Here is a 24,249-nt window from a genome sequence, read left to right on the forward strand (position 1 = left end):
GGCTGCCCTGGGCTCCGTCCCCTCCTCAGGGGCGGCCCCGGGCCCCCTTCCCGCCTCACGTCAGGCGGCCCCGGGCCCCCTTCCCGCCTCACCTCAGGCGGCCGCGGGCCCCCTTCCCGCCTCCCGTCGGGCGGCCCCGGGCCCCCTTCCCGCCTCCCGTCGGGCGGCCGCGGGCCCCCTTCCCGCCTCCCGTCGGGCGGCCCCGGGCCCCCTTCCCGCCTCACGTCGGTGGGCCCCGCCAACGGCCGTTACGCGGCGGCCGTTGGTCCGCGGCGCTCGCGCCCCCTCAGCGCCAGGGCCGGGGGAGGAGGAGGGAGGGAATCAGCCTTAAACCCGCACACCGACCCGCCGCCACGCTTCGTGTCGTGTGAGGAGTCATTGCGAATGAAACCGCCGGGTGACATCTGAATAAAGAGATACACGAAAGCAACAGGAAATCGGCAAACTTACCAGAGAAATCGGTAACGCTCTGTGCTTCAAAAGTCAAAGACAAAAGGCTGTAACAGCTGGATACACACCCGTCCGTGTGTCCACAACCAGCGTCCATCTTCTGTGATGCTTTGCTGATAAAACAGGAAAAGCTCTGTCATAGTTTTGCCGCCCATGTTAAAATAGTTTACATGTACGGTCACAGTATTTATTTCAGACATGAGATATACATAAGCCTTCAATCCACGATTCTGGTTCTTCAGTGACATTCCTGGGAGTTTTAAAAAGGAGTGGGATGTGTGTAACTTTTCAACTATGTGTCTTCGCAAAGCCATTTTAAATACCATTAATAATGCTGAAATGTAAAAAAATAAATATTAATTGTATAGACACTTAGCATCAACGTCAGTACACTGTGAGGGAGTAGGGAACTGCAGCTACTCCACTTGGCTCTCAGAGGTTTTTAGGAAGAGTTTGAGGTATTTGGCTTTCAGTTCAGAGAGTTCCTTCAGGTTAAAAGGAGAAATTCACGTAATTCCTTCTCAGTGGAAAGTTAAATTTCATTCTGGCTGATCTTTGGTTATTAGTAATAGATGAAATGACAAACAATGAATAGACAGTCATCAAGACAGCTATTAAGACAATGATAAATTTAAAGAACAATATATTATAGCGAGTATGCCTGTTGCCTTTGTACTTAACAACATGTAAGAGTCTCTGACGTCAGCCTTTGAGCAAGCCCACTTTTAGTTTGCTTCAGGTAATATTAGGACTGGGAATTGCAAAGAAGAATTTTAGTCTAATAAAATGCTTTTCCCTAAAATCTGTTCGGAGCCACCCTACATACGTTCTCTATCACTGGCTGTGTCCAGCCCTACCGTTAGCTCAGGTGGACATAATTCCTAAATTTGATCCAGGAATCAGTAAAGTTATAGGAAACAGGTTTGTGAAAATCTTAAGAGAGTCAATGTTTTAATTTATAACAAGATTTACACAGATGTGGAAGGTTTGAATTAAAACCAGCATTAGGTTCCATAACGCGGCAACCATCACAAAAATCTTACCTTTCCGTGTGCTGACATTACAATATGCTATGAAGTAAATCAAAGGAATCGCACAATAAGTATCAGTGGCATTATTCGAAAATGTATCTTTATGAACTTAATATTTTTCATAATCTGCTGCACCTGGAGAGTCTCTCTTTTCTATCTTGTGTATGCTGTATAGAACATTTTCTCAGTGTGGCCCTGAAGCTGCAAAACCCCACGCTTCTATGCAATCCCCTTAAAATAAAGAGCTGATCCAGCACGCTTTGTAGGGCTTTGGTACATTTCCCCTTCAAGGCAACTTGGAAGTGACTGCAGCCACTGTAAAACTCTGACCAAATAAATGAGGAAATAACCTTATGTAACTTTAAAAATAGAAAACCAATCAAATAAAACTTACCTCCTCATCCGTTCCAGAAGGCAGTGTGTTCCTCCAGATCCACCCAGGAGTTTCCATTTCCTCCAGTTTTACAACAGTCTCAAGTCCTGAAGGGGCAATCACCAATTTGCTTCTATTTAATGTTTATGTCACTACTGTGGGCAATAAATTTAAAACAAAACGTTGAGTATTGCCTTTCCACCTGTGGTCATACTTTCCTTTATACTCCACTGAGGAACTCCCACACTGTAATACTTCACACGTAAAAACCTCCCGTTAATTGCCAGCCGCTCAAAGTGGGGAAGAGCTTGAAGCACTGCCAAGTTTCACAGCCTATATATCTTAAATACATATTAAGGGCAGAACTGTGGGTTTCAGTCATTTGGGATCCTATAACTAGTCTTTAAACTGAAATGAGAGTGAGGGAAAGAGAGAAGAGACAGACCTGTTGTAAAAGCCCTCACCACGTGGGAAGTGTTGCATTGAGTTTGTCTTACTAGATACCTGCAAATCTGTCTCTGAGAAAAATCTTGCTTGAGGAATTAATCCCATAAGGTCTAGTAAAGTGTGAGCTATGACTAAAGCACTTCTGGTGGGTAGATTATATAGAACGGCTTCTCTCTCTGTGGATCCTCTGATGTCCAATAGGATTGGGGCTCACACTGGAAGTTTTTCCTGAAATTATAGGGTTAAGAACACATTTTCCTCTAATCACAGCCTTTCCTACACAAGCTTAATGAAAATTCATTCCTTTATGCCTCTTCCCCTCTGACAAATTTGACTGCATTCAGTAAATGGACGCACAAATGCACAGAGAACGAGTGTGTAAACCTGGCTTTCTTTGGAAACTAGTTAAAAAACAAACCAAAACAAAAAAGCGCCCGTGTTCATTTCGCAGGAACATGCAGCTCAAAAGGCAGTTTGCTTGTGCAGGTTGATTATGCTGCATGCTTCTGTACCAAGGACATGCTGTACTGAGCTTTAACAGTAACGATACCTCACACAGTTAAATCTGAGCTCCAAAGCTTACCTATGGCATTGTTTTTTTCTGTAGATATAACTGAGTTAACTTGCTCAGGTAAATACAGAGAATAATAAATACAATATGGGCACATTTCTTACACGTGCAGTGTACAGTTAAATAACTGGCTTTTTACTGGACTTCAGATAGCAATTAAAATACACTCTTAACATTTGGGATTTAGTTATCTCTTACTATATTTCCCAAAACATACAATTGTCCTGTAACTTGAGAAAGTTTGCAGAAACTTAAGAGTTTGGCCCTGGTAACTTCTGCACACACCTACTGGTTGTTTGGCAGTTGTATCCATAGGGGTAGGCTCTTACTGTAGGTTATGGCAGAAAAGAAGAAATTATTCTTTACTTGCTTGCAAAGTTATGTGAGAACTAGACATATAAACTGTTTTTTAAATATAACTGCATCTTAGGACCATTTTTCACGTGTATGGAAATTTTTCATAATGATGCTGAGACAAAAGCGTAATGAGAATCAGATTTTTTCACCTTCCCTTTGTGTGTGCATTTTGGTGAGCAACCGTATGACAGACATAAATTTTTTTTTTGGTACATCGGTGGTTTTAAAGAAGCCACGTTGTTATTAGTACAAAATTACAAAATTACTGCATTTTTAGTGCTGTGAACTATGCCCAAAGCAAGATTTCCCACAACATCCTTCCAGTGCTTTCCTCGCACGTACTGACCGTATAATGCTGCTCACCTGTTTGTCCCAGAAGAGTCACCTCTGGATTTCCTAGCAAACTAAAGTGCCATAGTAAAAGAGTAGAATATTTGACTATTTGCACTAATATGTCTCCAGCACTGTTTTCAAAGCAGATTTCCAGTATCGCATAATAAACACGCAAGAGCTGAGCTAACGCTTAGGTCTCATATATAATATTCTCAGCCTTAAATGGCATTAGATTTTTCCATTTGCATGTTTCAGGTTTGAATGGCTCGTAATTAACATCCTCATTTGCAGATGCAAAGGCAGAGGGCAAGACAGAAGATGTCCAGGGTATCCATCTAGGCGCAAGTCCTTGTGCCGCTTTAAGGTTCAGTGCTGGCTTCTGAGTTTAGTGGGCGCTTTCCTCTCAAAGTGGATGAATCGGGTGACTATGTTCAAGCTGTAAATATGACATTCTGATCAGGGAGCTCTGTGGCAAATGCAAGCTTTTATACATATTTCCGCATTTTATAGTGTATCTCTTTTCGCAATCTGCTGAGCATCAGTTGATTTCTTTAACTCCAGGAGATAAAACAATTGTGCATGCGTGACTTTACACCTATGAGTAATTCATCTGAATTGCCCAGACCACTCATGTTTGCAAACATACATGTTTGTACAGCGCTTGGCCCTGCATCATCTGAGTCCAAACCGCGGCTTTGGAATCTACTTCTTCAGTATCAATATCAAAATAGATAAAATTGAAGTTGGCAGAGTATTTGGCATTTAACTTGGATCCTGCTTATGAATCCCTATATTCTCTGTTCATTACATAAGATTTGGATCTCATCTTTATTTCGGAATACTTCATTACTCAGGAAAGACTGCGTTTTTCACCACCATGGCTTGATATGAAAGCTTGAATAAAACTATTCATGGGTCACATTTCACACTTGTTTGTGACTTGGAAATCCTGCCAAAGTAAGTCCATTTTAAAGACCTGATGGATGGAGAATAGTAAGGCTTTGTTGTACACTTTTGACTGTTTAAAATATCTGAAACATTTAACATTTTTCTGGGCAGGGCTTTGCTACCAGCCTGTTGTGTCCAGCTGTTTGGTCCGATTCCATAGCGGTTCCTGAGGCCAGCAGCCAAAGGAGAGAAAAAGAAACAGAACAAAAACTGTAAAACTCCAGCAATATTCTGGTAAGGTCGCACTAGATGTGTACTGGAGCTGATGCTACTTTTAACTCTTTTAAATTCTGTAGATCCAAAATAGAAAAAAATCTCTGCGAGAGAAGATGTATCTGCAGTTAGAATTAGAAATGCATCTAGAATTAGCTTTTAGCATTTTAAGTGGAATCCAGTACAGCTGAGGTTGTACACTGGCATGGTCCTATGCAGACTAGAGATTCCACTAAAATTCCAAAGAAATCTTTACTGTGCTAAGAATTTTATCTTCAAATAACGAATATTCCAGGGAAACAAAACAGTAGTTTTGAAAGGACAGAGAAAGTGTGCTTACTCCTCCTAAGTACAACTAGTGCAGAAGTTTGATAGAAAGGCTTTACTTGATGATTTGGTAGAATGTGACAAATCTGTCTTTATTTAAAATACCACTTCTAGCAAGCAATTTTCTTTCTTTTTCGAGCAGCATGTCTAATCGGGTTGAGATGGAAGCCTGTTTAAAGATCTTTTGGATTATCTGCATGGAGAAGTTCGGATTCCTGAAGATGAACAAATTCGAATTGCGCTGCAGGAGGAAGCAGATTATTTTGGCATCCCTTATCCATACCTGACCATTTGGCTATTCAAATGGAGACATGTTCTTTAAGGTCAAATAGAGAGCTTAAAAAGGTCTTGATATTTCTTACATTTTAAAAGATGTGCTCTCTAATCCACACCATTCTTTAGCATCAGATACTAAAATTACAGTATATGCAAGTTTGCACTTTTTAATCGCCACATTAAATCAGCAGTAAATCCAGAGTTGATAATGCATAGTAGAAAAATGAAAGATGAAAGCTTATTCAACCAAAAATATTGCATTGTTATTCATATTCTGTATGTTGTGGTTTCTGTTTTTTTCAGGCTTTGTTACATTTCTGCAATTCATATGATTTAGTTTGTAGCAAGCCTACAGTTTGGGTCCTGCACTATCTCAACACATCTGGCACGAGCTGTGAAAGTGAAATTATTGGGGTGTGTGCCATAAGAGCTGATGGGACTGGTGCAGTTAGTAAGGAGCTAAGAATGAAAATTTACAGTAAAAACATTTACAAAAGGTAAGATGACAGTCAAACACATGAAAACATTATGAAGTGAGAATGAACACTCACAAATTATAATAATAACTAAATATGTTTATTTCTAGAGTATTTGGACATATAGTGTCAGGTATCTGTCCTCCTACTGTGTTTTCCCTTTGAATAAATGATTGGGATTTACAAGTATCGGTTTTACACCATCAGCTGTCATTATTCTTTTATGAACATCTGTTCTTTCCCAAATATCTGGTTTTTAGCAGTTGGTGTTCCCAGGCATGCTGATCATAGGAGGGTGGCTATTTAGGACCTCTTAGACAAATGAAAATGAAATTTAAGTAACATTTTCTGTGTTACAAAAAATTTACTATTAAGTCCTTCTACTTAGGTTAAAAGAATGATCCATGTCACCAGTGTTACATTTTTAAGGACTTAGCTAGAGCTAGCACATAACTGTTACCTTTAAAACAATACTTCTAGAGAAGCTGGAAATAACGTCCAGTACCTCTGGAGCTATTATTCAGTGGCTGAGTTGAAAAAGATGACGGATGCTTTCAAGGCCTGGGAAGGGAGAGGCAGAGTATTAATTTTGTTCTTTTACCTCAGTACTACTTACTTTTTCACAGAAAAAGCCACAGGCGGCTTAAAACAAAGCCGAAATACAGCACCATTTTTTCATATAAATATAATTTCAGGCCCTTTTCAAAGCTGCTGCTTTCCTATGTATCTATATCTGTATATATATATTTGAAGATCTTTTCACTCATGCTAGTCTCTGGTCCAACACACATGAACATTTCGGTAGAGTTTATTTCAGCAGTTTGCCATACTCACTGCGTTACCTGCGATTTCTGTCGATGTCTGTTCTACCCGCCCGTGGTGACCGGCCGTACTGAACTGGAGCCCCCTGGGTCCCAGGGAGCCCTTGCTGCAGTCACAAGGATACAACGGTGAGGGTGGAGCTCATTTATATGATTTTGACGCGGCCCAGTCACTATTTGGGGAAGAAGCCTCATGGCACTAACTGCCATCCCTGAGCTCAGACCAGGTGTTCCCCTACAACAACAGGCTCCAGGAAAGTGCTGCAAGCTGTAGGATCAATGTTTTCCTTCCAGAATTATTAGTTTCTCTTTCAGGGTGACATTTTCAAACATGTTAAGTGATGATTTTTTTTTTTTTAAACTTTTTTTTCAAACATACCTAAATCATGTAAATTCTCTGAATAGCTCAGCTATGTTACCTTCTCTTTTTACTTTTCCAACTGTGTATTTGGTCCTTTATTTTGCCGAGTTCCCCCCTTACTCTAAGTTTAATCTTACACAGAAGATAAACAGCTCCAACCTGCTTGAAAATACTGCCCTTTAAGGTGTGTTTCCGCTTCCAAAATAGTGTACAAAGTGCAGTGGGAATTCCATGTGTGTGTGATGCAAACAGCTGTATTTGCACTTTCAACCAGCCTTGCTGGCCTTAAAGTCCAGCCTTGTCCTGCCCGTAACTCCCTCACTGAGCCCTGTACAAACCCCTGACATTCAAGGGAGAATCACACATCACCAGCTCTGGAATTGGACAAATAAAAAGAGTTCTGCTGAAGACAGGCCCGAGAGCATCCGCTTACTTACGAGTGTTGTGAGCAGCAGCGCGCTGAGCTGGCGGTGCTGAGCGCAGGGCGCTGTGTGCTGCTCGGCCGCCGCTTACCCGACACCTTTCAATTATCTGCAGAAGCCTGCTTGGGAGGAAGGTGACTTAAGGAGTAAAACAACTTTAAATAATCCTCTCAGGGGGAGAAGCTATCAGGAAGGAATAAAAGTCAGTAAAAGGTTAGATTTTCTTTTTTTTTTTTTTTTTTTTAAGAGGGGTTACAAGAAGAAATGGAAGTAATTTTCACAACTTATGTGAGGACAATATAATCAGATTCCTGTGTAATATCTGCATGGAAATTATCTCTCTTACAGTGAGGTCACAGGCCAAATGGCAAGGCAGTGGATGAATTCTAAAAAGCTGCCTGATGGGCGTGTACGACACAAATTCTGGAATTTCGGTTCCATTTACTCAAAACATTCAGCTTAAAAGCATGATAGCTAATTAACTAGGACAGCAGCAGTGCTTGCAATGGCAAGAAAGCCAGGGGTTACCTATGCATGTTTATTTTGCTTTCGCCACTCTTCCAGATGAAGACGAGTTATTTGCCTTTTAGGCAAATGATTGGTTTTAGTGATACTCACACATGGAAAACTATACAGATATCAAGAGAAATCAAAATCACCCATGAGAAATGCACCTGACTCTACACTTTGAGATTATTTTTCAAGGGCCACCAGGAGAAGTCCAGCAGTCAGTACTGAGGGAGCGTGCCGCTGGCGAACAGAAACTAGGCAGGGGAAACCGGTAAAAAGCAACGGCAAAAAAATCCCAGGAATAAACTTTGAAAGACGCTCGAGTGTCCTGCTCTGAGTGACCTCAGCAGAAAATAAACCCCTTTAACACCCTCCTGATCCTGCCCCTTAGGCAGCTGGTTCACTCGATGGCAGGCCTGACACTTTCCTACGTTAAATAACTTCCATTAAAAGCATGCTGAGGATGGAGGTGGCTCTCACGGGAAGGTTCTGTTCCACGCACTTGCGGCATTACGGTCTAGCTCAACCCAAAAACTTAGTCCAGTCCAGGCTCAGCTGAACGCTTACCGCTGATACCAGCTGAATTAAGCAAATCCAATTTGAATAAGATCACAAAGCTTAGGTACTGCAAAGCAGCAAACACCAGAATATTTTAGAAAGAAGATTTTAATTTTTCGGCAGAAACAGGTTTTCTGAAATACAGAATCAGAACATGAAGACTACGTGAGATTTGAACTTTCATAGAAAATTTGGAAGGATGTAGTATCTGCTCAAATATGTACCTCCACATTCTGCTGCATGTTGCTGTGACAGATTTATTAGTCATAGCTCTTGCTATGGACAGATGATTCCTACAGCAAAAATATAGAAAAATAATTTGGATTCAAGTCTAGAACACATGCAACTTCTCATATGCAAAAAAATAAATCCAACTAGTGATAGAAAAGTGGCTGATAAGGATGGAGAAGAGGGCTGTGCATCTGAATAGCCATGACTATGTACATTCCGAACTTAAGAAATGAGCATATCTCCTCAGCCTCATAAAAATAGTTTGTCAATGAAAAATACCAATATGTAATACATTTAATACAATTTATACTTGAATTTAAAGATCTCAGATTATGGAATGATAAGCTAAAATCAAATGTACTGCTTTTTCAAATGTTCCTGTATATAACAATACTTTCTGTGTACACAGTGTGCATGCATTTATGTGTATACACACACAGAAAGAAAGAGGTGTATAGAGATTTGCAGAAAAAGTCTACAGGATTATCTGATTTCATTGCAGACCACAGCATACAGGCTTCCTGCAATCCTTCTACCACAGGCTGCTCTACAAACCAATAATGTTGACGGTATAATCACACATCTACAGCAGGTCTTTTGCTATTACGGATTTCATAATATTTTTTTTTTTTTCAATCTAGATTTCATCTTTCTAAGAAGTAAATGCTGCTTTGGTGATATTCTGGATTGCCATGACAAAATAACCGTGAACGTATTGGGCAAGGCCTTGAAAGTATGAATTTTGATAATTAGTAAGTAATAAAAGTCACCAAGTTTTAAGCAGCAACAGATTTAAAACGACTATGTTCTGACTTATCTTCTTCACCAGCAAGCATCTGGAGCAAGAAACTAAAACGGAAGAGATTCGATTTCTCCGCGCGTGGCGTTTCAAGCCACCAAAGTGACAGCTGGCACGGCAAGGACGGTGGCATCAGCCGGCACGTCCACGCCGGCGGGCCGCAGGTGGCAGGGCAGCACCCTGCCCACGCCGCCAGCCAAGGGCCGCGGCTCGCCCCCCTCGCCCCCGGGCTGCTTGCGCCGCGGCTTCTCCAAATGCACCGGCTGCTCTGAGGTCCTTGCAGCTGTGGGCTGCTCTTGGCTTTTCACAGCTCCTTTGTTTTTAGATCGGAAGCTGTTGTGCTGCTGTCTTCTGTGCTCAGCCCTGGAGCCGCTCTTGACGTGGTTTTGATCCACCTCGTTGCTGGCACCTTGTGACTTCAGAGATCCGTTCGGCCGGGTGGTTTGGTGCTGGGGGTTGAATCTTCGTCTCTGGCTAGGAGGCCCATTCTACCCAAAAAGAAATTAGGGAACTGTTAGGTCACCTGAATCCTTCCAACAGGACAAGAAATCCAGCAATCAGAATTAACAAAAATCACAGAATAAATTTTCAGGGTAACTAGGAGAGGGAAAACACTACACGGTTTTGGTTGTTGCCAGAGCTCTTGCTAACACTTAAAACCAAAACTCTGAGTAACATGCTACATCTGAGCCTGGACATATAGATGGTGAGTTACCACTGATACCAGATTAAAATCTGCTGTGATTCAAGAGAATACAGAAATGGGATGAGAGAGCAGACATCTCAACAGCAGCAGTTAAGCAGCACTGATGAACTTGATACTGACCGATTTCTTCCAAAACACCTTTCCTAATAAAGTATTGTGTAAATACTACAGTAAGACTGCAGGGAAAAACAGAAATTCACATATAACTTGAAGTTAAGAATCCCCACAGTGGGAGAGATGCCTCTTGTGACACCTTTGATCCTCAGTGGGAAGTGGCTGAATTGCTTTATTTGTACAACTGCCGGGGCAGCTGAGTCCATACGTGCACTGACATCACATAATGCTCCTACATTTCCCTCCAGGCACCTACTTCCTACTTGAGCCCAAAATTCCTCCCGGGACAAAACCCAGACTAACTTCAGCGGCAGCTTTACCTCAGCACAACAGTACGAGGACATTCTAAGGTGCTCTTAGAAGGAAATATCTACCAGGAATACAGCACCCCACTGTAAACTGGATTATACAGCTGCTGAAATAATATGCTTTGAAATCTGGCAGGATTCCGCTTTCCAAGTCCATCTAAAAATCACACTTCAGCTACACATCAACTGATCATTTGTCAGGATCAGGAATAAATGTTTCTCCATCATAGCATTAGCTATTATGGGGTTTTTCCCTTTTTCAGTCTATTAACTGGCTCTAGTCACTTCTGAACATCAGATAGTGGTCTTTGCTGGTACGGCATTTCTGGTATTTCTACCTTCTGTGTTCACACTGCCTTGAAAGCGAAGCTGGAAAATAGATAGTTGCGTATTTTCAAAAATTATTAAATATATAGACTGCAAACCAGTATTTGATTTTGTAGTAACAACTTGCAATGCTGCATGTTTTTCTGAATTTCTTTGAAAAGATTTGGTGCAGTTCATCAGTAGTTTCTTACCTGCTTATTTGTTGGGATTCCTTGGGAAGAAGATTCTGTAGGACTGGAAGAAGGATGACTTTGTACTTTAGCGCTGGCTGTTTTACTATCAGAGTTCTTGGCATTACTAGAGGACTTTCGGCTGTGTGCATTTTGCTTGCCAGTCATTGCACGCGAGGTCATTGAAGACAGCACCGAACTACATGGTGTTCTTGAGGAATAGTTGTTCTTTGGGTGAGAAACTATAAAGAAAGTATTCTGTGTTATCAGTTAAATGACCAACATCTAAACATAAGGCTGTATTCTTACGCTGCTTACAGTTAGTTTTGGTAGCGTGGTTCTAGATAATGAAGTAAGCTGGATAACTAGCACCAAAAAAGGCAGAACAATGGGGAGGAAGGAGCGATGACAGAAGGCTGAAGAGGCCGACGTTTGCTGTCTGTATATGTACTGGCTACAACGCACGTAAGAGCCATGAAAGCTTCTTTAGTATGTCTAAATATTTTTTTAAGAAGAATTAAGAAAAAGTCTAGCACCTCTTGCTCACAGCTCTCTAATGAGATGGTTAACAAAGGTTCTTCTGTACTGTGGACATCCAGAAACACCAAAACTGAATGCATAGCACTAATCCACCTCACGTAGGTCATGGCAGTCGGCACCACGAGGAACCACCGCTGCTCATCTCAGTATAGTCCTGCTCCCTACTTCTCACTGGTTTGTCACTGCCTGGTTTCTTAACCACTTCCACGTCTGGATGCAAAGTGCACCAAGCAAATCCTTGATTTCTCACTCTCTCCGTTTCCACAAGCTCTCCCAGCTGCCTGCAGCTGTGTGATGGCCCCTACGCAGCCTCCAAGAGGACTCTGAGGCTACGGAACTCAAGTTCTTGGTCTAAATTTGCTGTTCTGATTTTTCTGGTTATGGAATTTTCCTGTTTCCCTCTGGTACAGATGACAAAGCGGAGGCTCACTTCAGTGAGACACCTGCTGTTTTATCAAAGAGGTACTTATCTTTCTCCACTTTTAGTACAAAGAAAGAAGATGTGGAATAATTTTAGCAACTAAGCATCATCTGTTAGGTTTTTTGAGGCTCTTATTCACCTACGCCATCATCAACTATTTCTCCCACTACGTGTCCTCTTCAGAAAAAACAGCGCTATGATCTGCACAAGGAAGGGAATTTTCTGTCCCAAGCAGAGGGAGGCCAGCTGTCACTGAATTCTACCGCTCTCTCATCTAAAATAGGCTGCTGCACATGGAAGCCCATATAAAAATGCAAGAGCTTGTCATAAAAATGTATTTTTAACAAAAAATATATACAAGGAAGGGATACGACCCACCACCAGGCATTCTGGGTATATGTCAGTCCAATTTTTTTGCTTCTCCCTGTCCTTCCTTGTGAGTGTCTGCTGCCTTCTCATGCCAGAACTCCTTTGCAGGAGCTCCGTGGGTTTGGTTATCGCTTTTGCTAAAGCCCTCAACAGTGGCTGTTCTTAGCCAGAGGCCTGGCCTAACTTCTGTTGGAGGCACATTTGCAGCTCCTAGCAGGACACGGGCCTCATGCGAGATGCTCCAAACAGACACATCTTCTGCGCTGAAGAGCTCTTAGCAAAGACATCCCAACAGCTTGAGTTGCTCATCTAAGGTGGCTGCGGGCACAGCAAAGTTCTTCAGGCAGCCCCTGTAAGGTGCTTCCCTGCCTTCCGACTTCAGCGATCTCATTTCAACAGGTCTGCATCAAACTATGCCCAAGCAATGCTTTACTGAAATGAGGTATAAATAATTAACTTGAAGAATTAACTGCAGCTGGAAGTTATTTAGGAAAGTAGTTGCATGAGTTTAAAAACACCTCAGCCTATGGTTGTATCAAGAGCAGCTGTGGTTATGTTAGTTGGGGTAATATTTACAGAATTTTCAGTCTTAAGCTCAGGTTATGAGGGAGGGCCTGTGAGGGGACCGTGAACAGTCAGGTGTGTTACTAGGAAGCTTGTGCTTTGCTTTGAAACATCTTGGGTTGACTTCAGTGAGAGACAGGACGTGGGGTCAGGTGGATCTTCAAGGTGTTCTGCAAAAGCAATTCTTACAGGCTAATGAATTAAACTGGTTACGCCTCAAAGGAGTCAGTTCTTTAGCTGTGCTAAAGATCACATTGGCAGACTCTCTGATTTTTTTTTTTTTCTATTTCCAGTAACTCCTTGAAAACATTATTCTTCCTGAAATTGTTTTACTTCCACCAAGTTCAGTATTGTGTTAACAGTTTTTCTCCTGGGTGATGGTGCTGATGGGATATCATGGGACATGGTAACATGTGGGGCAAAGCATTATAGCATTTACTTTTTTTTGGGGGAAAAAAAGCATGACGGATGAGAAATAGGCTCTCTCGTATTTTTCAACAGGGACATGATGCTTGGAGCAGAAAATGAATCTGATTTTCCAAGCGGAAGGGCAGATGGTTTGAAAACAGAAACATTTGGGACTACCTTTAGCTCCTGAAAAAGGCAGTGAATACTGTTCTAAAGTGGGGAGTTACTTCCTAGCAGGAGCGATCTGGTGTCAGAACATCACACTCACACAGAGAAGCTTCTCTATGTGACCCTGTGTTAGCAGGGGTTTGGACTGGGTGATCTCCAGAGGTCCCTTCAACCCCAACCATTCTGTGATTCACTAGTTACACATAAATCACTGAATTTGAGTGTTCCCCAGAGCTGACTTTTAATTCCACTTAGAAACCCCATTTAGATGGAAAACTCCAACTGATCTGAGTAAACCCTGGGAGTCTCTGACAACGAGGGCCTTGTGCACGTGCAGACGGACCGTGTAGCACACGTATACCGAGTCGAACGTGTCGCGTACTGTAAAGCTGACTTGTGTGTGTTCAGCAAGCCCGCTGCATCCAGGTACAACATTCACGTCATGCTTGCTGCACACACACACGCGCTGGCAGCACACACGCCATTACTTCTGCCGGCATTTCCCGAACAGGTGCGTGGAATGCTATGTTCTGAGAACTTCGGTGTGAGGAATCACCAGCACTTACTTTCTCCACAGAGCTGAATTTGGGTCTTCAGCTGTTCTGTGTCACAGGAAAATCGGGCAGACCTGCCCAGCTCTTCGTCGTATTTCCGTTCACTCACAAAGTGCTGCAAAAATACAGACAAGTTAACAGTGATTTACATTCTGAGCAAAAGGCTATATGGATGGTACAGAAACCAAGCAATACTTCAGTTCACTTTAAGTCTCAGCAAACTCTTGACCCTGCCCTGTACACAGCATCTCTTTGCAGAACCAAGCGTTTTCCCATCCTTACCAAACTACATCTCACAGCCCAGCGATGGGTGGATCACTCCCACACTTGGGAAGCGGGTCATTTCCTCGGAGTTTATGTGTTTGATCGCTGAACCTGCAGCTATCAGGTTTACTTGTTGATTTGGTCTGATAAAATATATACAAGCAGCAAAACACTGTGCAAAAACTATGAGGGGATAGCTTGCATGTCTCTGATAGCGTCTGTCCGCTGCTCAGAGGTGCTATCACGCTTTGAGAGCGCGCACCTTCCCCATGACAGCTCTTTCTTGGCATTTACACAAAGAGCTAAAATACCCGAGCAGAAGCGAACGCCTGACCTTAATTTCAGCCCTGAGTTCCGAGAGCTGTGCCTCAGCCATCTGACTGGCCAGGTCCGTCAGCCTCTTCAGCTCCTCTGCTTTCTTCTGCCGAGCCGTCAGGATCTCCACTGCCAAATACCGACAAGTAATAATTAACGCTAGGAAGGGAAATTGCTCTGTAGTTCATTATTCTTTGGGCATTAACAACTGCGCATCACATGTGAGACAAACACGCGTCTCAGACCCCCAACTCCAACTCGACATCCAATACGCTGCTTGCACACATTAAGTCAATCAGCGTATTTAACTGAACTGCCCGATGTTGGAGCGATCTGGAAATGGGACAGCTGTCAGAAAATGAAAGTTAAACCAATCCTTCAACATTTAGACAAATAGGGGCAAAGAGACATTGTTTTGAGTTTTCCTCTGCCTCAGTTTTAAATACAACACCAGGGAGCCTTCCATGGAGACATGGAAAGAAGCATTACCTTGAGTCAACAACCTGTTTCTGAAGACAAGCTATTATTTTATTTACACAGGGGCGATTAAGTTCCTCTGAAAAAAATCTGTTCATATATCATTTACGTTAAAATCACCAGCACTGTAATTTTGCTTTCAAGTTCAGCATATCCATAACTGCCATTTCTACAGCAAAGCAGAATTACAAAAGGTCAACAGTATGAAAAAATATTAAATATTCACTACTGCCCATCTTGTGTGTTTTATATAACAGAGGGGTGAATAGTTACATTCTTACAGGAAAAGATTAACCATGAGCCACAAAGCAACAGTCCACTTACATGCAGGACAGTCCACCATTACGATTTTGGTAGAAAATTAAGTCTATGCAAAATCTATTACCTACACGGTGACTCAACATAAAAGCAATAACTCATTAATTGGCTGGTAGTATCAGCAGTTATGGCAGAGAGGAAAGACGGTATTTAAATGTAAAATAATAACAAATGGTTGGGGTGGGAAGGGCCAGCTCCTTCAGCCCCACTCGTAAATCTGTGCCTGCATTATCACTTATGCTAAGAACTATCGCTCTAGCTCAGCTTTAACTTCATTTTTGTGGAACACGGTCTACAAGTCTGAGAAACTTTTATCAGATTAAATGAGCAGTTTACTAGCTGTTTTTCTTTGTCCAATAGTTCTGATTTATTGCTTATTCTGGGTAATGCTAATGTTGTTTCCCTCCGAGGTCAGTACTCCTTCGCTGAAGCGACTGCCCAAACCATATGATCTCATCTCATACTGGCATTTAGCTCTGCATGAGATGCCAGCCAAATACCCATTTAAAAAAAACCCTGAAATCATCAAGTTTGGAAATTTTCCCAGTATTGACAGTAAGAGTAAGATTACCCACTGTAAACCAGTCCTCCAGTGCAGCAAAGAGATGTGAAAATAAATAATAATGTAAATCTTGGTTAGCACGTCACAGTCCTATCACAACTTTCTGCCTCAAGTTCTGAGGGCACTTTCCAAGCCCACAGCAGCCCCAGAGCCGTCAGAAGCCACAGTTACAGACAGACACAAAGAGAATTTAGAATTTTTTTAACAAAAACTTTGGTTATTCTTCCGCTTCCTGCTTATTGCTCTCTATTGAAACACATCCCCTCGGTTACTGGGCCATGAATACCATATCTCAGTTGGGGTATAAGACAGATATGGTGGTTTCCTAATAAATGGCTCACCCTTTTTTCCCCCCCCTCAACCCACAATATATACACCTTACATATGCAAAAACCAGAGACGACATGAATGCCTGGAATCAGATCAACTCCCACAGATTATTAAAAGAACAGATTCCAGTAAACATCCGTTTTTTGATTTTTTCATTGTTCTAATTCATAAGCTTGATCACTATCCCTTAAAGGTATGCGAGGTCACACAATAACTTATTCCGCTAGTAATTTCTGCTATTCTAACTCATATATGTAATATAAGCAAGCAAACAGTAATTAAGAAATCGAAATGAGTGGTCAAAAAGCTCTGATAAGTAAGCAGAAGGAACAAGTCATTTAAATTTAACTTCATATGAACTTTTGGTTTACCTTAACTTGATAAAATTGAAATTTTGACGCACAATCCTTATAGGTAGAAACCATACAGAAACTAATCGTGGAACACCAAAGACTTATTTGATTGCGTACATATAGAACGACAGATGCTGGAATGCTGCTAACCAAATTTATGTACTGTGTAACTTTCTGCCAAACAAAACAAAGATTTCCAAGACTATTCCAAAAGTTCCCTGTGTATTTTTTTACTTACTGGCTTCTTCTTTAACTTTATCGATTTCTGCCATTAATGACACTTCTTTGTCTACGATGCTAAAAAAGGAAAAAAAAGAAGAAGAAAACCACAATTTAATCCATGCTAGAACTCCATTCAAAAGCAATAACTACACAAAGACTTCAGATCTTAGTTATGGGTAGTTTTGAAATGAATAAGACTTAAAAAATTGAAGCTGAAGAGACAGCTAGGCAAACTGACTGTAAAAAATGAGTGATAATCAGTGAATGCTGCTTTACACAAACATCTCAGTGCCGGCCTGGCCGTGTGTCCGCACAGGTGTGGAAGAAACTCTGTGTGACCTCCTCAGCACCGCAACCCTCAAACGAACCAACAATCTCTTTTCCTAATGAAGCCAGATACACCGCTGCTGCTGCCCAGGCTACAACAGCTTAGTGCTCCGTGTAATATTAAGAATAAAACAGAATTAAAGTCACATTGGAAGAGGTCCTTCTCTACCTTAAATAGAGGTATTCTTGCAAAATATGTCAGGGTAATCAAGGAAATGGTTTGTGATGTAAAGAAGCATACACACACAAACGAGACTAAAAAGATTGTTGTGGCCTGCCTGATCAATTGAGCGTGACCTCCGCAGCAGGGGAAATACAACAGCGGGGTTTTTACGGTCGAGCATACTCTCACAATGAAATGACACTTGTTCCAGTTGGGCCTCATCATTCTCCACACATAAGCATTAAGCTTGGACTCCAAAGAGGCAGGTGATGACTCCAGCTTGCTAATCTAAACAGTGATAAAATCTATTTTCAATTAGCTTTTGTAACTACATGGTATAATACACTTCCTTGGCTTTCACAGCAGGTGGCTAAAATGAGTCTTGCAAGCTCTCACCTGTTTCTACCCTCCAGAGAAAAAGAGATTTTAACAGCCTTTAGTATTTTCCCCTAAATTTAAAGAGTCCGCCTGCTTTCGCTTTTGCTGTCTCTGTTACTAAAGTGCTTCCCTAGTGTCCTACACAGGTTACAGAAACACAAACTTCTGGCTGCAAAAATATTCAAGCAACAAGCTCCCAAAAGCAGAGCTCACCGGAACCGTGCTCTGGCCCAGTCCGTTCCACGACTGTCTCCTCCCCACTCTCACAACAGATCCTTGCTGAACCGCTTGGGCCCTAGCATTTTATTTTTATGCCAAATATAAACACTTTTAATACCAGAACGAGAACAAGGCCATAATAGTCCTACATTTATCATATTTTATAGTCATATCTCACCTGTAACTAGTCGGTTTTCCCACTCCTAATGTTTTAGCGTGTCTCTGATGAACATTTCAGGAAAGTTGGGTGTTGCAGTAGTAGAGATCAGGACTCTGATGAATTTGACAGAGAGCAACCACCCAAGTACTTCCCTTGTAGCTACAAACTAACATCGGGAAAACCAAAGAATAAAACAAGAGAAAAAGTGTTTGGTGCCTCTGTCAATCTGAGACCAGTTAATGTGCTGTAGAAAGATGGGATGAGATGCAGCGGGAGAAACTGCAGCTCTCTGGGATTCGCTTTGCTGAAGCGATCCTGAAGGCAAGAGCATAAGTGTCCCGTTCCTGGCCAACCAGACAGTGCTCGTGCCTCGGATTGAGGCAGCTGGCAGAATTCACACTAGTACACAATGGCAAAAGAGCTGCCAACGCCCAACTGCAATGAGCTGCCGGCGCAGCAATGATAGAGGTAAATTATGCTGACAGCTGCCTCGTTTTACAGTTTCACACTCAGAACAAATTCTGAATTTGTTCTGACGCTAGTGGAAACCAATTAATCTTCTTCTGGTTTACTGCATGAAATTTAATGCTTGCACGGTGAAAAAGAAAAGATATTTTCAGTCAACTGCAATAACTCAAAATCCCACTAAAATGATTAAAGTTATTAGCGCCTCTTCAGAAAAGCTGCCTCAGATTGCCAGGCTGGCTGATGTATAGCTTTACTGATGAGAATCACAAAGGGTCCAGATGACCAGAATTTTCTCTTCCTTCTGCCTCTTCCAGGCATTATGATAAACCTGGAGAGATGGGGGAAATGCAAAGCCCAAGCTGACAGCGATGCAAACACGCCGACCCAGCTGCCGAAGGTAAACCACAGCTGCACGGCACAGGGGTCGCTGTTCGGAATGTAATTCAAATGAGTCCTTTCAAAACCCTGTTAAATGTCCACGGAAATGTTTCACGTACACATTTCCCTTCTAGCGCGAACATATTTGACCCACAGGTGGGGCGAAAAGGCAATAGATAAGAACCTCTAAGCCAAGTGTGTATTTCACACCTCAAGCCAAAGCCCAGAACTTGTCCCCGTCGAGCTTTCAGCACAAGGAACTAGAATGATGTGAAGACAATGTAAATAGAAAGCCCAGTCACCTATAGTGGGCAATTACAAGCTTTCTAGTATTACTGAACAGCCATGTTATGTTGTAACTGGAGAAATGATACTTTTAAGTTTTCTTTATATTAATAAACCTGTTGGAAAAGCTGTTGTTACATCACGTATTTTGCAATGACTCGGTAAATGATATCCTTCCAGGATTAGCTTAGAAGTATTTAAATGTTGATGGTACTTGAAGGTTGTTATTCGATCCCTGCATTAGCATATGCACAATGTTTACACAGCAAGCCGGATTACATGAATTTCCATTCTGACTGTAAGCAGATAAACAAATGACAGAATCAATCCATTTCACTGAAATCCTTCCCTCTGCAGTGTCCCAGCTGGTAAAAATAAAAATGCCCAAAAGCTTTTATTCAGGTTTACTTTGTGTTATTCTTTATTTACTTTCACGGTTTAGTGGTGCAGTTGGCAGTGCTGGGTTAACAACTGGGCTCGATGATTTTAAGGGTCTTTTCCAGCCAAAATGATTCTATGAAAATCCAGCTGGGCCCGAGGAGAGGAGGCTTGTCTTTCTTTGGGCCAGTTCTACATGCAGTTAATTACATCTGGCCCTTCCTATTTTCCATTTGTGGCTGGAAGCAGAGTGTTCGGGCGAGTAGCAGATGTTTCCTTTCAGTTCTCCGCATGACTGTGTGGGTGCCCAATATGTGAAAATGATTTTCTGGCAAGAGGTGTTATGGGGAACTGTGGCTCCTTTTGTGCTCTACACATTTCACTCAGTTTTCCCAGGGCTCTCTTTTTATCCCCAAGATCATTATTCAGTCTCTTGGTGGAAAAGCGAGAACACGATCAGAGCACACAGGTTTTAACCTTGGCAACGAGCGTCTCGAGCGCGCTCTAGGGAGAGGGACTGTTTCTTGGCCCCATTTCATTGAAACGCTAAATCCAGAAGCACGCAGCGCATTGTTGTTCACGGCACACCTGCTTTTTTAGCTGTGGGAGGGCAGTGCGCGCTGTGTGCCAGGCAGGTGACTTTCGAAACACCAGTGTAGTACCGACTGAACGTGTTCAGGAGTAATTCACCCGTTAGGTCGAGCTGTGAAATACCGAGCCACACATACACACGGACTTCCACTGGCAAGTATCACTCAACACTTTCCGCTGCTAAAAGGAAAGGTTCTTGCGAGTCTTTCTGCTAAAGTTTTCAGGACATCTTAGGCCACATGTGCTATTCATTTATCTCCATAATAGTAGTTTCATATGCTATCTGGAGGTAGAAGGAAGACAGATGATGTTATCTTCGCACTTCTTCATCCTTTGTGATTGGTAAAATCAGGAAAAGATCAAAAAAAAAAAAGAGATAATTAGAAAGTCCAAAAGATGACTGGCTCTTGAAATGCAGTTTTGCCTCTGATTTTGATAGTAAATGCAAAAAGGAAGACACAAAAAGGGTCTTTTATCCTATTGCCAAAGGAAGAAAAAGAAAATTAAACCCAAGAGAGACAACAGAAAGTGGTATGTGTTTCGGCATACAGCTGCCACACAAGATTAAAGCTGCTGACTTGCTTTAGCTTCAGCAAAAGCCCTCAGGTGGTGACGGCTGTAGCAGGAACCAGTTCAGCTCCCATCCAGGTGACTGCTGAGCCCATTCAAGGATTCCTTGCAGTTCTGCCCACGCTTGGTGGCTGTTGTATGTTTATCCGTTGTAAATCTCAACCGGTCCACACTCCAGCAGCAACTGGGAGAAGAATCTGCAGAAAGCTTTGGCACCACTGTCATGAAGGAGACCAGATATCCCTCGATTTTGGTTACTCCACAGCCCTTTGGGAGCAACAGTTTAGCTGAATCACTTCATTTTCCCTTGACGGACAAGTTGACCATGCCCCAGCGAAATTCCCATGCCTAAGGAGAGTGATACATGTGCACGAATGCTCCTTTAATCGTCTTCCTGCTGCCGCTCGCGATGCTTCGTTCGACTTTGAAGCAAAGAAACTGCCATGTAAATAACATCAAGTAAAGCGTTCAGCCCAGGAATATGACGTGTTGACTGCAGGAGGTCTGAAGCTGCATGTATGGAGGTCTGAAGTGTATGTATCACTGCTTCTGGCGATTTCCACTCAAATCCTGTGAATCTGCAGCAGGTGGCAGCAGGTTTTTGTCAACAGGGAACTAAAGACAGCTCTTCTCAACTTCTTCAGAGTTTAAGCCACAAGGTCATATGAAATATCCCCAAAACTGGTTTTAATTTCAGCAAAGAAGGTGTTAAGTCACGCATTTTGCTGTTTCAAACAGATTTTTACCTTCATTCATTTGAAGAAAAACCTAAATATTAGGCTTACGAGCTGCCAAAAGCAACGCAGGACACACAGAGATTGCCATAAACACGTTCTGACATGATTCTGTCCTTGTTGCAAAATTGGTTTGTGCGACCTGGATGTTGAGAGCACGGATCTGCCACAGTGCAGAGCTTTTGGCAGACTTAGGCACTGAAGCTGGAAGGAGGTAAAATTAAATGAAGCCTATTCAAAAGTTTTGCAGGCTACTTTTCCATCATTTTGAAGTCTATGTGGATTTACAGACTCTTTTGGGGTCATTTTGTCTTTTCCCCTATTAAGCACACCTCTTAAATAACACATTTTAACATTAGGCAATACGCTTTAGTGTTTTTCAACTAAAACACGACCAGAGCAACTATCGTTTAAAGACTGTATTGACTGTGACTGCCTGCAAATGGAATTAGGCATGTAAGTGACAATATATATTTTTAACCCTGTTACAAAAATATCTGAAGCCCCTTTAGATTCATCACTGAAGACAATTAATACACCATGGAAGTCCAGAGTTAAAAAGTCTGCCAATACCACAGGCCTTTCATAAGTTGTGCTCATAAAAATACTGACATATTGTGGATGAATTAAGGGTGAAAGGCTCTTGTACTCTTCTGTGATTTGTAACCGAATCGTGTACATTAATACATTCTTTTCTGTTTACTGCAACACTGCATAGTACACAGATTTTAAGGCACTTATGCTTAACAAAGGGCCAAATAAAACTCGAACTAGCAAATATGTTTCTATGACGAGTATATATGAAATATGCAACTTGCTACCACAGCAATTATTTCTGCTGCAAATTTTAAAAGGGTGTAGACAGGTATGCTGAAGATCAGGAATAACCAAAATTATAGTGGAAAAAAAAAACGGAAAAAAGGAAGAGATAAAAGAATGAGGAAAAAGAAAAGTTAGAAGAAAGTACGGGGGAAATTTAAAAAAAAAAAAAAAGAATGGCGGGATAAGAAGCAAAGATGATGGGAAATAAAGAGACAGTAAAGGACTGGCTGCCAAACAAGGTAAGATCAAAGCAGCAGCATAGAAAGAGGAGATTTCAAGAAGGTAAACGAGACTTCAGAAAACCCCACAGACGGGATTTTTGGAACAGCTTTCATGTGCTCAGATGTGCTGCCGCTGAACTTGACACAAAACATTTAGGTCAAGATGGATCACTTAAGACAAAAAAAAAAAACCCCATAGAGAGATTTTTTCAAAGAACTGTAGTTTTGTCTCCCTTTATGTAAACATATATATGGTTGTTGAGGAGTTACTGAATGGCACCACGTGTTTTTTTGACGAAACCAAGTGCTGCAAACAGAGAGGGTGCAGGAGAGTGCTCCCCACCAGAGCCCGTGGCCTCATTGACCCTCTTTGCTCAGGTGGTGCCCATGGAGCTCTGGAGCTCATTTACCTACCAGCTGTGTAGTTCTGCAAAAGCAGCTTTGATCTTCTTCACCGAATTATCCACCTCCTCTTTGATCATCATGCGATATTTGGTTAGAGAAACAGTGCAACGCTGCAAGTCTTTTACTGATTTTTCAATGTTCGGCCCTAAAACAGACAACAAAAATTGCACAAAAGTCAGAAAGCTGGTTGTGGCTTTTCTGAATGAGAGCGCAAGAACAGTTCAACATGTTATTTGCCCAGATTAGGATGAAGTGGTTATCCTACTAAATCCATACATCCAACTGTTCCGTAGTCCTTCCAAAGTGCTCTTCAGTTTCTAAACACGTTTGCAGAAATGCATTCCCCAAATTCAACAAATGCTAAAACGGCACTATGAATTACAATTATGTATTTTAAAATTTAATATAATGTTAACTAGATCAAACTGTTCCACCCATTTCTGTTACGCTGAACATGATTTTGCTCTCACTTTCCAACATCTCTTCCTTACGTATGTGCTCTTTATTTTTTTGCCTAGAGGCCTCAGCTGTCTGATCACCTGAGCCCACAGTAACTAGGGATCCGGTTTACCTCTTTTTTTGCCAGAATCATCTGTCTTTGTTTCAGGCTGGGCTGTAGCACTGGATGATTTAACCGAAGAAGATTTGGACCTGGGCCTGCCTTGGCTGCACTGGAGCTGCCCTGGTGGCTGCACACACTCCTGGGGTTGTGCTCCATTCGTGGGCTTTGGGTTCAATTCCACAGGAACTCTCTGGTGTTCGCGTTCCTTGTCTGCAAGAAAACACGACGGTAGAAAACAGGGAGTTATAAGATTAAGAAAGATATGAAGCCTTATTGTTGAGTCTGAATGACTTTATGTTTATACACTGGGAAAATGAAGGGTTTTTTTCCACTGGCAGGTGTTCTACAGAACCTCGGAAAGCATTGACAGAACAGAAACAAAATGGTTTTCGTTATTAAACACTAACCTGAAGACATCTACGTTTCAGCAGTCTAAAAAAGAAAAACCCATTAAAATAATCAGTTCTTCCCTGCTGACATGAAAAAATATCTCATACCACAGAAAGCATACTACCAATTGTAATCTTTGCCCAAATATTGGAGAATAGAACTCGACAGGAAGTCTGCTGTGGAAAGCATGAGACCTAATGTTGA

General features: G+C 41.9%; 2 protein-coding genes across 5 annotated transcripts in view; one reads left to right on the forward strand and one right to left on the reverse strand.

Moving 5' to 3' along the window:
* The first annotated feature begins 3,319 nt into the window (after positions 1 to 3,319).
* On the forward strand, positions 3,320 to 8,489 carry KCTD18 (potassium channel tetramerization domain containing 18). Its single transcript, XM_065637554.1, is given in 9 exon segments — positions 3,320 to 3,354; positions 3,854 to 3,924; positions 3,927 to 3,983; positions 5,190 to 5,209; positions 5,211 to 5,331; positions 5,334 to 5,395; positions 5,630 to 5,823; positions 6,283 to 6,382; positions 8,370 to 8,489. Coding segments are annotated over 9 exon segments (780 nt in total).
* A 91-nt stretch (positions 8,490 to 8,580) lies between these two features.
* The window catches only part of SPATS2L (spermatogenesis associated serine rich 2 like), a 61,479-nt gene continuing 45,810 nt past the window's right edge, over positions 8,581 to 24,249 (reverse strand). For all 4 annotated transcript variants that reach the window (XM_065637641.1, XM_065637640.1, XM_065637639.1 and 1 more), the window contains 7 exons: positions 23,665 to 23,865; positions 23,103 to 23,238; positions 17,011 to 17,069; positions 14,752 to 14,861; positions 14,166 to 14,268; positions 11,151 to 11,371; positions 8,581 to 9,992 (listed from right to left, as the gene is read on the reverse strand). In XM_065637641.1, coding sequence (XP_065493713.1) covers positions 9,594 to 9,992; positions 11,151 to 11,371; positions 14,166 to 14,268; positions 14,752 to 14,861; positions 17,011 to 17,069; positions 23,103 to 23,238; positions 23,665 to 23,865 — 1,229 coding nt within the window. In that variant the 3' untranslated portion in view covers positions 8,581 to 9,593. The remainder of the gene's footprint in view (positions 9,993 to 11,150; positions 11,372 to 14,165; positions 14,269 to 14,751; positions 14,862 to 17,010; positions 17,070 to 23,102; positions 23,239 to 23,664; positions 23,866 to 24,249) is intronic.

The sequence above is a fragment of the Caloenas nicobarica genome, chromosome 6 (genome assembly GCF_036013445.1).
Source record: "Caloenas nicobarica isolate bCalNic1 chromosome 6, bCalNic1.hap1, whole genome shotgun sequence".
In the NCBI taxonomy this organism is placed as follows: domain Eukaryota; kingdom Metazoa; phylum Chordata; class Aves; order Columbiformes; family Columbidae; genus Caloenas; species Caloenas nicobarica.